The sequence below is a fragment of the Xiphophorus maculatus genome, chromosome 18 (genome assembly GCF_002775205.1).
Source record: "Xiphophorus maculatus strain JP 163 A chromosome 18, X_maculatus-5.0-male, whole genome shotgun sequence".
Taxonomy (NCBI): domain Eukaryota; kingdom Metazoa; phylum Chordata; class Actinopteri; order Cyprinodontiformes; family Poeciliidae; genus Xiphophorus; species Xiphophorus maculatus.
Genome location: NC_036460.1, coordinates 23,294,188 through 23,310,002, shown reverse-complemented (window position 1 = coordinate 23,310,002; position 15,815 = coordinate 23,294,188). Strand labels below are relative to the sequence as shown.

Sequence of the window (15,815 nt, the reverse complement as noted above, 5' to 3'; positions counted from 1 at the left end):
TTTCTTTTTGTGTGAAGGAAGTGGCATCAGAGGCTGATGCAACCAGGAGAAATATTAAAAGTGTTGCGTCTGCTTGGAATTGATTTGGTTTTCAAATAGTTTTGCATGAGATCCGAAGCGAGAATCCGAAAGCGAAGAGACGTGAGCTCAGATTATCTTATGGAGAGAGAGAGAGAGAGGAAAGGTTTATGCTCCAGGTCTACTGTGAGCTGACGGCGCCGTAACAGTCAATTCAGCTACAGACTTTAATGCTCTAAAACCTGCAGCTGCTCCAGGAGGGAGCAGGAAGGGGGGTTCCCCTCGGGAGAGGTGACGCGACGCTCGGGGGATTTCCGCGAAGCGCGGCGGGCCAATCAGAGCAGAACACTAAACTTCACCTCTGCCTGCGTTGCTCAAGTCGTCGAGGCTCTTCCACACCTCCGCAGTGCTCAGACTTCGGGCTGGTGACTTAGACCGAAACCCACGCTGACAGGTTCCTGATCGAGAGCAGAGGAGCGTTTCCTGGACTCATCCGGGTTGAACCGGACTCGAGCGCGCAGACGGCCGACTTCAGGGTCTTCACCTTCCTCACATGAGATGAGAGATATGGACTTCTTCACAGGTAGTGGGGGGTTAAACGTGTGCTTTTCCGCCTGAATCCCCGTTGTCCTCCTCGTACATGTAATTCAATCAATATTGTGGTTATTTTTCACAGCCGAGGAGCCAACACCCAGTTCGGGGATCAACGCGTTTTCGCACATTTGTACTCCCAATGGCGAACTCGGTGAGTTTGATCTTTGATGCCTTTTTTTACGCTCTGACTACACAGAGGCATGGCGGACCTCGTTACGCTTCGTTGTGTCCCGACTTGACCTGAGTAAATAGTCGGAGTAAACAATGACTCGCTGATCTGCTGCCTGTCATTTTTATCTGATATGAGCGTGAACGGAGGAGAGTTTAGAGACGAGCCAGTTCTCGAAAATGTGCTTATTGATGCCTTTCTTTTTTTGCAGTAACATTTTTTATAGCCTTAAGATATGCATATTACTCTAATATTTGCCAATCTTCCAGCAATTAAAAAAAAAATCAAGATTAAATAAGTTTAGGTTCAGGTCTTTCCTGTGTGCTTTGTTTACCTTTCTGCGTCTTGAACGCAGGAAGCCGCTTTGCGACACATGTCAGACCACATCCAATCAGAAAACCTGAGGCCACAGTTCAACTCTTTGCCCTGTACACTCATGTGTGGTGTAAAACCAACACTCTGCACCACCCCGAAAACACGGTGACACATGGTGGCGGCAGCGTCATGCATTAAGGTGTTTGAAGCTCAACGCATGACGATTCAGAAAGAAAACGACGTAGATGCTTCCAGCAGGACAGCACCTTGGAACATCCAGTCAGAGCTAAACTAGAACAGTCTCACCATGATCGTCTAGTCTAAACCTAAGTGGCAACCTGTGTGGTCTCTCTGTTATGTCTGTCTGAGTAATGCTGTTTTGCAAACACCATAACTCTGAATATGAGCATCACACACATCACATAAAACCCAATGAAAAGCCTTGAAGTTTGTGGTTGTTATGTGAGCAAATGTGGAAAAGTTCAAGGGATAAAAGCACTTCTAGCTGTAAAGTAGCCTTTCCCGTGGCATGCATTTAAGTTGGCGTGAAGAAACCTTGATACACACCTGAACACACTTTTCTTTGTAGCCTGTTGTTTACTCCATTGGCCTGCATCCTTTTTTAAATGTGATTAGATGAAATAAACCCCTCAATACTCAAACCAAAGTGTTTAGTGAGTGGATTATAGCACGCAAAGTCTGAGCTCCTCGTTTTCTTTTCTTTTTTTTTCTTGGCACGCAGATCTAATTTCAGAAATCATCAATGGCTGCAGCGAACAGCAGAACGGCTCCCTTCCTGCCCCACTGCCTCTTCCTCCTCCTCCAGACCGCTGCTGGAGGACGACGGAGGGTGAAGACGTCCTAAACCAGGACGGCTTCACCCTCCTGCAGAACCTCCAACCGGCGTCCAAACCCGTGCTGGTACCCAGAGGCACTGCAGTGAGTAATGCTTTTGTTGCTTTAGCGAAAAGTGCTCACCTCCTTGAGTCCTGGTCTGTTTTCTACCTCTTGTTAGAGTTTTTATTATTATTATTATTATTATTAAAAAAAAAAAGCTGAACTAGAAAAAAAGGGTTTATTTGCGTTGGTTTTAAAATAAAAACATGCTAAAATAGTGGGCCCATGGGTTACCCTAACCCATGTTTTAAGTCGGGCTGTTGCCTAGCACTGTTAGGCCTGTCACAATAATCAATAAACCAACTGATCGTGTGATAAGTTAAAACAAACTCAATCATTTCCATTGGCGTGATTTATCGTTTGTCTCTTTTTTTTTCTCTCTCTTTCTACCAAAAACTAGATGATAAAAGTCTTCAGTCTGGCGCGGCCATTTTTAGAAGGACAATTTTGTTTGCAGAGACTTCATAATTCATTTTATTTGTTGCTTTGCTTATTTATTTCTGATGTTTAAAACGTCTTCCAGTTCCAGTGTTACATGTTCGTTAATATTTAAAGTTTACTGATCTTTGAGAATTTGGTCTTGCGTTATTATTTTGCCTTTAGGTTATATTATCTAAAAATGGTCAAAACAGCAATATTGTCGTTTATCGCAGTAATTTCTGGAACAATTTATCATCCAGCAAAATTTGTAATCCTGACTGGCCTAAGCTGTAGCAACAGTTGTAGGAAACTCCTTTCTGCATGGAGTTTGCTAATTGATTACTCTAAACTGGCCTTGGGTGTGAGAGTGTGTGTTCATGGTTGCGTGTTTCTCTGTTGCCCTGTGATGAACTGGTGACCTCTCCGGGGTGAACCCTGCTTGTCTCCCAACGACCCTGGATGACCCTGCAAAGATAAGCCAGTGGGTGGCTGTTGAGTCTCTCATGCTCGTTTATTAAATGTTCTTGTAATAAACCATATGAAATGTCCTTTTCTAAAGTAAAGTCTAGAGCAAAAAGCTGATCAAATAAATGTAAATCCAGCCATTCCACCTTAGCGATGCTTTGGTAAAACACCTGCTTCTAGCTGAATTCTGGGAAAATTGGCTAGTAAGATGACACGGGAGGTAGTTAGCTGAATTTGATTGGAGATATTTAATCCGTTGAACTTCCTGAACCCGTGAACATGATGATCTACAGACCATAGACAGTATTTGTATGGCTTAAACATTGTTTTAGTTCAGGAACTAATGGTCAAATATTGAATTTAAGCTAATCAATTTGGTTTGTAAATGCCTGATTGTTGGTTATAAGCATGAATAAATGTGTTCGAAGCCGTATTTTTCTATCATTTAAGGTATATTACTACTTTTTGACAAATTGGCACACAATTTGAGGATGTCGCTGTCTTTTGTTTAACTTTTGTTGCAATATTAGTCACTGTGTGATTCAGCCCGGGTTGCTTCTGGTAATCCGCCTCTTTTTGAGACGGCTGCTGCTGTTTTCCTGACTGTCTGTTGACGAAGGACCAAAAGGACCGGTTCACAGGCTTGCAGAATGTTGCAGGTTTCTGTAATTCCCCCCCCCCCCCCCCCCCCCCCCCCCCCCCCCCCCCCCGATCAGCAGCTGGGCAGCACTGCAGGTCAAACTATTATCAGAAAGCACGTGACTTCCAGACAGCGGGGCAGATCAGAGATGTTGTAATCTGATAAGGCTGCGGTGATGCTGCAGCCTGCACAGACAGGCCGAGCTGAAGGGCAGCAGAGGAGAAGTGGTTTCACCCTCTGTTTTCGGGTTATCTGTGTGGGATTGTTGCTGTGAGCGACTCTCGGTGTCTGAGACGCGCTCTCCCAGCATGCCTTTCTGCAGAGAAAGAAGGGGGCGCGACGTCATCTTGGAAAATGTGTAATCGGACTCCTGTTTGCCGTCTTTTCTGATTACAAGCCAAACCCACTGAAGGTTAAAGGTTGCATTTCTTTTTTCTTTTTCCTTTTTTTTCCCTGCTCAGCGTCTCCTCCTGCCATTGGTGCACCAGCAGAGCAGACTTCCTGTTTCTTCTTCGCCGCTCCGTGCTTCTTTTGTTTGTGTGAGTGTGTTTTACGGTGAGCGGGTCCTCTCGGCAGACGTATGTGGCTCCGGAGGATGTTGAGAGGGATGACCTCACGCCTGCCGGGGCGCCACCCCGATCCCTGAGGCGACACTTTAACCAGCTCCCGGGCCGATTAACGGCTCGTCTTTTAGCTCTTTGTTCCATGAAGGTTTGTTGTTGGATCGGTGGAGTTTGGCGAAGCTCTGTTTGGATTGTATGGGAACCTCGACTTTTGCAGAAATGAATAACTAAGGAGAGAGAGAGAGAGAGAAAGCAAAAGTGGCAGAAATGACAGATTAAAAAGTACGAGTGGGAAACGGAAAGGCTTGGAGGTCTGTGGTGTAACGGAAAAAAAATAGACATCAGATGTGTGTGTCTGATGTCGGAGGGGGGAGGAGGAGTCAGGGAGCACATGCCGAACGCTGTGCGGTGATGGAAAGCACATGTACGGGGGAATAAACAAGCAGTCTGCTGCTGGACCTCATGGTAGAGCTAGTTGTCTCTCAGCTCGGTTGGGTTCAGCTATCTTCTGTTGTTTTTCTGAGTCGACGAAACGATGCTCTACATGTAAAACTGTTGGAGTTGAGCTTGCAGTAATTCTCAGCCGGGGGGTAAGAAGATGCTTGCAGACTGAGTTCTCGCACCAACTTGTGTTATGTTGTCGATGTACTCTGTTGTGTAAAAGTGGCCCGGATGACACTTTTATAGGTTTGTGGTGTGAAATAATGACATAATACAAGAAGTTCAAAGACATGAAGCAGTCTCTTTTAGACATGGGAATTTTTGGACCAGGACTTTACTGAACCAGAAAACGTGTTATGTTTTTGCTTGACCATTCATATCTATTATCGAGTCTATTCAAATTGTGGTTATTTTTATCAGCTACTTTAGTCTTTGTTTTCTTTCTTTGCTTGTTGATTTGTAAGAAATCAACGAGATCTGCCAAGTCTGCAGGATTTGAAGAGCTGGCAGATCTTTTATTTTATTTATAAATTTATGAACAAAGTGTCATAGATGCAAAAAAAAACTTAGCCGATGCCCAGAGATGTACGAAGCTACTCGAAAAGAAATGATGTCAAGGCATGTCTGAAGGAGAGAGAGAGCAAGACTTTCAGTTGATAATAGGAAGGCTGAATGTACAGAATGTTTATTTTATTAACGGTGCTAATCGATAAAATAAGATTATTGCAAACAAAATTGGGATCTGCAAAAAAAAAAAAAGGGGGGGTCTTGCATGTTTCTTTAATTTAAGAAATATTTACAAAGCCCTAAATGTCTATTAGTTTAATTTTGTTGGGCTAGAGTTTGTTTTTTGTGCAGTCCTTGCAATTAGAACAAGATAAAAGTCAATTTAATTAAATTGTCTTTAAAGCAGGTCACTAGAAGGGAAAAGCTAAAAATAACAATAGTGAGCTAAGAATGTTGTGCCTAACATACATTTTCTGACAGTTTTTATTTATTAAGACCTAAAACCTGTGTTTTTTAAAAAAAAATGTTTTATCTGTATCAACCTCCTGATTTTGCGGACCGCATAATCAATCTCGAGGGCTGCAAAAGGCCCTCGAACCTCATCTTGAACGCTCCTGCTATAAAAGTGTCATTATTGCAAATAAGAATTTATTCTTAATAACTGGTTAAATAAAGGTTAAATTAATAAAAGTATCAAGTTAGTTAAAGCAAACCAGAGTTTATTGAAGAGAAAGTAAAAGGTTTAAATGTTTAACTATTCTTAATCCCCCCCCCAGCCTAACCCCGCTCCACTGCGAGAGATGGCGTCTGGTCATCCTTCCCACAAACCCGTGGGCCCCACAGGCAGAGGTCGAGGCCCGTCCTGCTCGCTGACCCCCAAAGGCGGCGTTCCCTCCCAAAGCCTGCAGAGCAACGGCAACATGCTGGAGCGGATCCTGGAGAAGCCCAAGCTGGTGGTGGTGGAGGAGCCCAAGGACCGGGGAATGAGGTTCCGCTACGAATGCGAGGGTCGCTCGGCCGGCAGCATCCTGGGGGCGTCCAGCACCGATAACAACAAGACGCAGCCCACCATAGAGGTACACGCTTGATTTCGGTTTCCTTACTAAGGGGAGTTTACGAGCCCTCCACGACGGTTAGAGGTGCTAACCACAACTGAAGCTGTTTGTTATGAGCCCCTGCTGAGGCAAGGTGTGGAAATAGGGGGGCGGAGCCGGGAGGCTGCGGTCGGCAGACATCGATTAGAAAGTCCCCGCAAATCCAAACCATCTCTGTGGTCAGGCACTCAAGGTTTATCCCCTTCCTTTCTACAAACAAACGCCACAGACGCCCTCACCCCATGAGGCCTCGCGCAGCAAGTTGGAAAAAAAAAAGAAAGAAAAGAAAACGCAGCTTTATAAACGACAGCGAAAGATGGAGTGTGAGAGAAGAAAGGATGTAGAACAGCATCAAAACCGGATGAACAGGTTGTTCTGATAATAGGTGCAACAAACAAAAGACTATTTAAAGTTAGCCAAGCTCTTTTAAAGCTGGAGTTACTCTAAAGTTGCCTCAAATATTTGTTGCAATAGCATAACATCACAATGAACATTGAAGGAGAATCAAGCCTGAAGTTTGAGTTTCAGTGGAAGACAAAAATCACACAATGTTTTATTTTGTTGTTTGTTTATTTTTTATGAAATCCCTGCTGTTCCTCATTTTTCCAACAAAGTAGCCATTAATCTTCTCCTATGTTATAAAGATGAAGCATACTGATAGGAATATTTGACTATCTCTCTGTGTCAAACTCAAGGCCCGCCGTAGCTTTTTATGTGGCCCTTTAAACCCAAATTACATCAATAAATCCTTCCAGTTTCAAAACTGGTCAAAAACATTGAGTTTAAATGACTCAGCCTTACTTGATGTCAAGTTATAGTCCATAATAAAAAAATCACATTTAACATCGTACATTAGCAAAAATATAAAAAATCCTTGCAAACATTTCTAAATTGGCACAAAATCTGTCATTTTGACTGCAAAAAATCACACAATACTGGAGGAACCACTATTTATTGATATTTTAACAGTCTATTTGGTTTTATCAATATTTCCTGGCACAGCCAGGCCTTCAAGAACATTCAGATTTTTGATATGGCCCAAAATGAAAAGGAGTTTGACACCCCTGCTCTAGATAATCCAGTCCTGGTTTCTCTTCAGCTCAACCCACAGGTTTGGGTCTGGGGATTGTTAAGGCTGTGGAAGAAGGTCGATTTATTTATCCAAAGTATTTCTGTGTTTGTTTTGCCATGTGTTCAGGATTATCATCCTTTCAGTGACGACCCACTTTCAGTTTGCCGCCTGGCTTTGATTAAAAATGAGCTGGTATTTCACAGAGTTTATGGCACAATTTACTTTAATAAGGTTCCTTTAGGAGAGAAACAGACCGATTCTCTCTACTGTAGTGAACAGAGGGCAATGGGTTGTTCATCCTTTTTACATTAAATCCACCTGGAGTGTGTCCAAAAAAGATATATCCTTTTTGTTCTTCTTTACCTCCCTTATCATGCAGCTATCTGTTTGTTTTTGCAAAATAAAATGGATCCTTAATCAGCATTCAGTGTTTTTGCATTTCAAATAACAACAATAAAAAGTTTTTATTTTTGTGGTCTTTACTTTCAACTTGCTGATTTTGGCTCAGGTGACAAAAACTTTGGACACCTGTAAAATGTAAAAATACCAAAGTATATGCTCTGAAACAACACTCTAATTTTACCTCAATTGTGGGGTTTTGTACTCTAATCAAAGAAGTTTGGATTTTTCTGTCTTTTTTTTTAGCTTACAGTAAAATTTGAGTTAATTTTACTCCACCAGTAAATGTGTCCATCGCTGTTCTTGACTGGTCCTTCTTGTAACACCGCTGTTCCTTCTGTCTCTTTCAGATTCAGGGTCCTATTGACCACATAAAGAAGGTCACAGTGACCGTTTCTTTGGTCACCAAAGACTATCCCCACCGGCCTCACCCGCACTGCCTTGTGGGTAAAGACTGTGTAGCTGGCTCAGGAATCTGTGTGGTCTGCTTTAACCCTCATACCGCCCGACGTCACAGGTAAATGTCCTTAAAAACACTAAATATTTTTTCTTGTTAGTCGTTCCAAATGATCAGATCAGGTTTTCATTCCCCCTATTGTTTGGATTTTTTAAAAATGTTTTTTGTTTCAAATTTGCAGCTTTGCTAATCTCGGCATCCAGTGTGTGAGAAGGAGAGAGCTGGACGTGTCGCTGCAGAAAAGGAGAAACCAAAATATCGACCCTTTTAAAAGTGAGCTTCACACACACACACACACACACACACACGCACACAAATACAATTACAAATGTTGTCGTAAATCTTTAATCAGACGATACATTCAGCGTTTTTCCTCTCCTGCAGCTGGTAACACTAAAGGGATCGAGGACATGGACATGAACGCGGTGCGTTTGTGTTTCGAGTGCCTGCTCGAGTGGGACGACGGCAGGAAGGACTCGCTCTGCCCGGTCATCTCCAAGCCGATCTACGACAAGAGTAAGAGATCGCCGAGCACTTCCTGATGACTCGCTCTCTGCATGAGCTGCGTTCACGCTCCGCTCTGTGTTCTTCCAAAGAGGCCACGACCACGTCGGAGCTGAAGATCTGCCAGCTGAACCTGAGCAAAGGGTCCTGCAGAGGCAAGACGGAGGTCTACATGCTGTGTGACAAAGTGCAGAAAGGTAACAGAGGCTTTCATTTCCACTCAGAAACTTCTTTTTTTGGGGGGGGGGGGTGGATATAGTACAACAACAACTATATTAGTTAGGTTCTGCAGGCCTGCAACTAACGATTATTATTGTAGTTGGTTATTATGTTGATTACTCGGACGATTAATCAATTGACTGGATAAAAATTTTTAACTATCTGAAGGTTTTTTTATATAACAATTTAGGTCTTTTTTAAAACAATATTAGAAAAACAGTAAAAGGTACCAATGAAGAAATTCAATTTCATTCAAATCCATTTTGTATAATCCATATACAATAATAACATTGTATTGCCTAAAATGCAATAGCGTAGCTTTCCTTTAGTGACTGCTTGATCATTTAAAGATTTGTTGATTCATTTTTGCATTACTAAAAATGGATACATTTTGTGCTATTTAGTGATCGACAACTAGATAACAAGAGGTGCTTAATAGGAAATTTAGATTTTTACAGAATTTGAACGAAGCTAAAACTTTACGACTGAAGGAGGTCTGGGTTGAACAGATTTACAGACTTACATTTACAGAGTTTTTCAACTTGGATGCAAATTGTACATATTTTTGTGCAGTTTTGACTTAATTACTGCTCTGAATATATTGTTCCATAAACAAATTGGATTTTCTGAGCCTGTATTCTCCAGATAATGATTAATTTGTAACTAAATTAGTTGAAGATTATTCAAGTAATTAATCCGATTAATTCTTTCAGTTTGTTGCTGCTTGGATTGCAAATGTGACACTATCATAAGTTATTACTTAAAATGGGATCCTTTTCTTATTTTATTCCCATTTTTTGGACAGAAAAAGAACCCATAAAGTTTCTGCTTATTCATCTTAAAGAATAAAAATGTGCAGAATCAAGTCTGATATTGTTGCTGGGATCAATCTGTTCTTTCTCCACTAATCGCCAGACGACATAGAGATCCTCTTCAGGCATGGCTCGTGGAAGGCGAACGGCGAGTTCGCTCAGACAGACGTCCATCGGCAGATAGCCATCGTGTTTAAGACGCCGCCCTACCAGGACCAAGACATCACGGAGGAGGTCGAGGTCAACGTCTTGCTGCGCCGCGTCTCGGACCAGATGGAGAGCGAACCCGTCTCCTTCATGTACTTGCCGCACAATCCCGGTCAGTCAGTCGGGTCTGCCGCCTCGTGTCGGTCAAACTTTACCCAGAGAACAGGTAGAGCGGGCTGAAGAACCGCACTGTGCTAATCCAAGCATGGCCGCTTTGTGTTTCAGATCCGTACGAAGTGAAGCGAAAGAGAGCCACGATTAAACGGGACATTAGTGTGACAGGTGAGACTTCTGCTTTCACTCTGATGTTTATCTTGAAGATGTGACTCATGAATTAGACCAACAATGCTTCTGTTTCTGTTAAAGCTGAGCAAACCTTCTGAGTATTGAGGTCTGAATGTAAATGTTTGAGCCATTCACAAGCTCTTGCTGTTCTGCTTTTTTTTTTTTTTCCCTTTTTAAATAACCGACTGGCCGTGATACCTGCTTACTGTGAACAAAAGAAATCCCCGTGCCTTTTGTTAGTTTTATGGCTTCAGCAAATCTACAAAACCACATCCTCAAAAATGGCAATGGGAGGAAGAAGGGCAGCGATTATCTGCCTCATTTTAGAAATGACCAGAAGATGTAAACGATAAACAGAGAGCGGCTTTAAGTGTGTAAAATTTTAAAGCGGTAATAATATTCAAACGGCCGCCGTTTTTATGGAAGTTATGCTGATGGTAAATAAACAAAAAAACAAAACAAAAGGGGATTATAATCTAGGTTAAGTTTATTAAATTCTGTACTTAAACGAAATACAGAATTTAATAAATATTTACCGGTATTTATTTATCTAAATAAAAAAAAGTATTTTTTTTCTGGTCATTTACTGCAATTCTCATTCCAGTTTGTACCAGGTGAACTTTTCCCAAATGATCTCTGACCCCTAATCAAACCAGCGTCTTTTTCGAACATTTTTAGTAACATTATTGTTTAAAATCCAGACAAAAATAAAGAGAAAAAAAAAACTAGGTCAGGCTTGATCATTTGTATTATTTAGGTAACTTAATAACCTAACAGAACAAATTCCCTCAACTGAAAATTTATTTAAACGTACTATGGCCTAGTTTGAAGACTTAAGACTTAAAATTAAGTTTTCTAAAGTTTAGATTTTTTTTCTCAACACCTCTAGAGACGCTGTGGACTCCTTGCAAAAACATTCGCTTGCCTGTAGGTGCTATTTTTCTGCACATTTCCTTACAGTAATGAACAATGACTTAACCAGCCATCTTATTTTATCACGCTAGCTAAAAGCTAACGGCAGAAAAAGCCAAACGTTGACATGAGGTTTGCCTTCCGTTCTCAAATAAACACCAAGGATGGATGTTTACACTCACCTCAGCCAACGACTTATTCATATTCATTGCATTCAGCCGTAACGGTGAGCCAGATGGGATTACACAAGAACTGGGCCCACATGTCTGTATTATTTTACAGACGCACCACAAAAGAGCCTTTTTGTGTTCGTTATTATGGCTCGCTGAGAAACCTCAATGAGTGAGTCATTGTCATCAGTGACAATGTCTCACTTTAAGAAAGTATGAATCATAAAAAACATATTTTTAAGATGGTATGTTTTTATTACCATTCACAGCTGATCCATTACTATTTGAAACGTTTATTTGTTTTGTTTTGGTTTTTTTGATGAATAAAACCAGTACAACTTTCTGCTCCTCCTACATTTCATGTGTTGAGTGAATCACATGAAAATTTGACATTTGCATGATCTGCTTCATCAGGCTGCTGTAATGCACAGAAACCTGATAGAAGAAGTAGGAAACTGCCCCTGAGCAGGCCATGTGACATGTCAGGCAAACCTTTCAAAGACTTGCATGGTATCACACAGAGTAGTGGAAAAATTTAATAATTAAAAAAAATTACCCTTTCCATGTTTTCTTGGAAGATATTCTGCTAAATTAAACCAGTTTCAATATGACCCCCTATTTCTTAATTTACATATTTGATGGCAGCATTACTTTCTGATCCTTGTCATTTTTTTTTAGTACATCTTGACTAATTTGGGTGAACCACACAGTAACTGTTACTTACACAGCTAAAATGTCTTCCTGTCTTTCTATTTATTTATATATAAGAAAATAAGTTGCTGTTGTCAGCGTAAATTGTTGGGGAAAATTCTTCGTAAAGCATCCAAAATGATTTTGTAAATGTGAAATCTACCAAACCCTTCTGCTGCTAATGCTAATTTATAAGCAGATTCATGCTTTATGGATACAAAACATTAAAAGAGCTGACATCAAACAACTCAGTTTAACTTAAGTTTACTGTTTTAGAGAAATGATGTCAAAAACACCTGATGGTGACATTTTTAAACCGTCTTTACCAGCTTCTGTTAGCAGCTAGTGCTGTTAGCTCAGTTAGCAGGCTAACGGTAACAGCGTGTCTGCATATTTTCTTTATTTTAAATATTCCCACTTTGTGTCAAATTTTCTATGTTTCTAAATATATTTTACTTCATGGCAGTTAAGAGGCTAAATGTGTAAAAGAGTAAAATAAACCAACTTTTCACCACTCACTCGTCCTTCCTGTTCTTTGCTAAAGTTTGTTGTTGGTCCTCCCTAAAGCACTGAGATCCCTTTTTTACCGATTTATGAAGAGTTATTGTGAGTGCCAAATAACCTTTAGGGCTTTAAATTTTAGCCCAAAAGCTATTCTAATGAAGAGCAATCTTGTTTTCCCCCTAAAAATACTCTAAATTAGACCTAAAGAAGACCGGAGCAGTAGACTCTCCACTAGCTTCCATAACTAGCTCCATCTGTACGCTACGCTAGACGCTAACAAAGTTGTTAAAGAAAGTTCAATCAGTAATGTCTTGGATAATGTAGTAAAGCTAACAAAGTGAACTAATTAGATATCAGAAACATTTGTTTACGTACCTTTTAAGTTTCCTATGTACGTCTTTGTATTTAAAATCAATCAAGTTTAGTTGTTTGGCCCATTCAGCAACAAAGCAGTTCAAAGTGCTTTACATCATAAACACATTTAAAAAGTCATAAAATTATAAAAGTCATAAAATCATCATACCGTTATGAAACCAATAACAAACATTACATTTTGTCAAGTGCCATCATCAAAACCGTCAATACACGCCGGGTATATTGATCAATGTTTTACTTATTGTTGAAAGCAACTCTATAAGCAGTGTGTGTTTTTAAAAGTGTGATAATTCTTCTGGCAGGAGGCAAATGCTGCTCTTAATTTGCTTCGGAAGATATAGCAGCCATATTGGCTATTTGTTGCTATATTCCTAACTGTAAATTCGGAGAATCTGAGTATAAATGGATTAAAAATAAATAAAAATGTTGCCAAAACATGCCCATCAAGAACACAGGAAATTTACTTTTGGATTTTTGGCTCCAATACCAGCCCAATGATGTTAATATGACTTTGAACAAAGAGAGGAAGCCAGAGTACCCAGAGAAAACCCATGCATGCAAAGGAGAAAATTCAAACTTTATGCAATAAGACCTCAGATTCAAACCCAGGACCTTCTTGCTTGAAGGCAAAAGTCCAACCAGTTGCACCACATTTAAGCCAAAGAAGCAGTCATGTCATATTCCCTGAATGGAAACTTTCCACCAGATAACTGTATTTTTTTGTTGTTATGTATTTTTCTTCTCTGTAGTATATAACCCATGTATTTTTTTTTCCTGCAGAGCCAGCACCATCTTCAAAGCAGACATTCAACTTCCCCATGGAGACACAAAACGTGATGTCATCGGATGACAGCCACCTCGCCTTTCTGCCTTCTCCTGAAACGGGCATGATGGACCACGGCGTCCTGGACGAACAGACCATGCTCGACTTCCTTCAGTTTTTGACCGAACAGAACTTGCCAGGCGACATCGCCGCAGACGCCAACGCTTTCCCCTGCCTGAATGTGAATTTAAGCGCAAACTACAACCACTTTCCGCCGGACTTTTCCCAGTTTAACGACATCCAGTTTAATATGCTTGTCACTGACAGCCAGATGGCGCAGTCAGAACAGCAGGACAGTGTCATGCAGGTGAAAACAGAGGAAGAGCTATGAGGTCGGGGCAGCACGCGTTTCTCCTCTCAAGCCGTTTCTGGATCTCAGACTGGGATTCATTTCGGTACAGATCAGATGAGGTCAGATCAGGTTCTCCGAAACCACCAGGAAGCAAGATGCGTCGTTTCCTACAGCTGCTTGCACTGTGTACTGTAGTTTTAAACTGATTTTAGTTTCAACACATGGGCTCTGTTTATATTTTTAAAAGACCCGCATATTTTAACTTTACATTGAAGCCTTGCTGGACGAGGCTAATAAAACCCAGAGCATGTCAACATACCTAAACCCTTCCTGCGAGTGCTGTAAGCATTACTTTTAAGAATTACGAGTCAAACTATAGGAATTCAAAGCTTGTATTTTAACCCTGCGAGTCATTCCAGATTATTTTCTTAGTAAATTGTGTGTTAAAAAGCCCATATTTTTTGGGAAAAAATTTCCCGATAAATCGTGGATCACGAGATTTCACATCAAGTCTTGGCAGCTCCTGTCACTGTTCTCTTTAGATGTGGCCGCACTTGTTTAATTATTTACCTACATGTAATAGAAACCGCCCCTCCTTCTATTCTTAGCCCTGCTTGTGTCAGTTCCCCTTCTGCCACAGTTTCGCTCCCGTGAGCCGAATTCACCTTCTGTCACATGTCCTACTCTGCCACCTTGCTGTAGTGTAAATATGTGAAATAAAAATAAAATATAAGTGTGATTCCTTTGTTGTTACATCCCTTGAATTTGACAGACAGGGGTTCAATTTGAACATTTAAATGTAAACTTTCCTAACCTAAAACAGAATGACGAGTTTTATCTCGGTTCTCATTTATTAATATCTTTCATCTTTTTTTTTTTAAGGAGAAGCGTTAATTAGAAGGTAGAAACATGTGGCATTTGTCACCTGAACGTCACAACTGATGATGTTTTGTTCACCAGCGTAAGTGGGCGTGCCAAGTTGATACACTGAGGTTGAGAAAATACTATTTCTGCTTTCCCAGTTAAGTTGATTCATTCGTTGCTGACTCACATGGGCCTCTGTAAGGTTCCCTAGAGCTGGGGAAACTTTAACTTTAAGAAACAGGGAAATCAGAAGTTTTAATTCATCAGATTTTAACGTTACTTACAGAGGGCAATTTTCAGCCATCTACAGATTTCCAACTTTGTGAAAAAGTATTAGGAACCTTTAGTACTTTTTGTGCTTTTCTTACCCACATTTTTAGATTATTGATTTGAATTTCACTAACTTTAAAAAGCACCTGTCAGTCAGGCTGAAAGATCTCAAGCGACACGTTCTGGGTTGACCAAAATTAATTCAATGACCGCCGAGAAACAAAGCTGCTGACGTCTGGAAAGAGTCGTAGAGATATTTCTAAGGTTTGTGGACTCCAGGAAACTACAGTAAGAGAAATGGAGAAAACGTAGCAGTGTTAAGCCATCAATCAAAAATGACTCCAGGCGTATATCTACAACTTATCTTGGTAATTCATAAAAGAAGCCAGAATAATATCAAGGTTTAAGGTTTGTGTTTGTGATTCAACAGCAGAAGCCTGCACAGCTTACCCTAAAACATAAAGGCCCACTTCATGTTTCTGAAAACAACAAATATTGATGGTCTTGTAACTTCATGTAACCTGGGTTGTTTCTCCTTCAGTCATTTATTGCTCATCAGTGGCTGCAGTCAGGAAGTTGTGTCATCAGATGGGTACCAGCTTCCATTGACTGTTTCGACCCTTAACAATTTCCCCAGTAGTTCTCGGCAGTGGTGGACAATCACTCCTCATGTCTCCCGTTCTGCCAGCTCATCTCCTCCCAACTACTCCATATCCAACAAGACGCACCTTTTGGTAAATCAAAATGGCCAGCCCCTGTCTCTACAGTCCTCCATCAGATCTGTGTAGGACTTTCCACTAAAATCCCTCCCTCCTTGTAATGAAGGTCTTCATTACT

General features: G+C 40.8%; 1 protein-coding gene across 3 annotated transcripts; it reads left to right on the top strand.

The window, feature by feature from the left end:
* Nucleotides 1-14,583, top strand: LOC102230915 (transcription factor RelB). Of its 3 annotated transcripts, XM_014470663.2 has the most exons (11): nucleotides 1-601; nucleotides 695-763; nucleotides 1,839-2,035; nucleotides 5,806-6,105; nucleotides 7,945-8,111; nucleotides 8,233-8,324; nucleotides 8,436-8,567; nucleotides 8,648-8,752; nucleotides 9,690-9,905; nucleotides 10,019-10,075; nucleotides 13,510-14,583. In XM_014470663.2, the coding sequence occupies exons 1-11, from the start codon at nucleotides 577-579 to the stop codon at nucleotides 13,881-13,883; spliced, it is 1,734 nt and encodes a 577-aa protein (XP_014326149.1). In that variant the 5' UTR covers nucleotides 1-576; the 3' UTR covers nucleotides 13,884-14,583. The 3 variants fall into 3 exon arrangements, with proteins under 3 accessions (XP_014326149.1, XP_023207657.1, XP_023207656.1); XM_023351889.1 differs by lacking the exons at nucleotides 1-601; nucleotides 695-763; nucleotides 1,839-2,035 and adding an exon at nucleotides 3,873-4,229; XM_023351888.1 differs by lacking the exons at nucleotides 1-601; nucleotides 695-763; nucleotides 1,839-2,035 and adding an exon at nucleotides 4,237-4,671.
* Nucleotides 14,584-15,815: the final 1,232 nt, after the last annotated feature.

Coding starts and splice junctions, on each gene's coding strand:
- LOC102230915 (XM_014470663.2), top strand. CDS start 577: ATGAGAGATATGGACTTCTTCACAG. Junction 6,106..7,944: donor AGACGCAGCCCACCATAGAG/GTACACGCTTGA, acceptor TGTCTCTTTCAG/ATTCAGGGTCCTATTGACCA. Junction 10,076..13,509: donor ACGGGACATTAGTGTGACAG/GTGAGACTTCTG, acceptor TTTTTCCTGCAG/AGCCAGCACCATCTTCAAAG.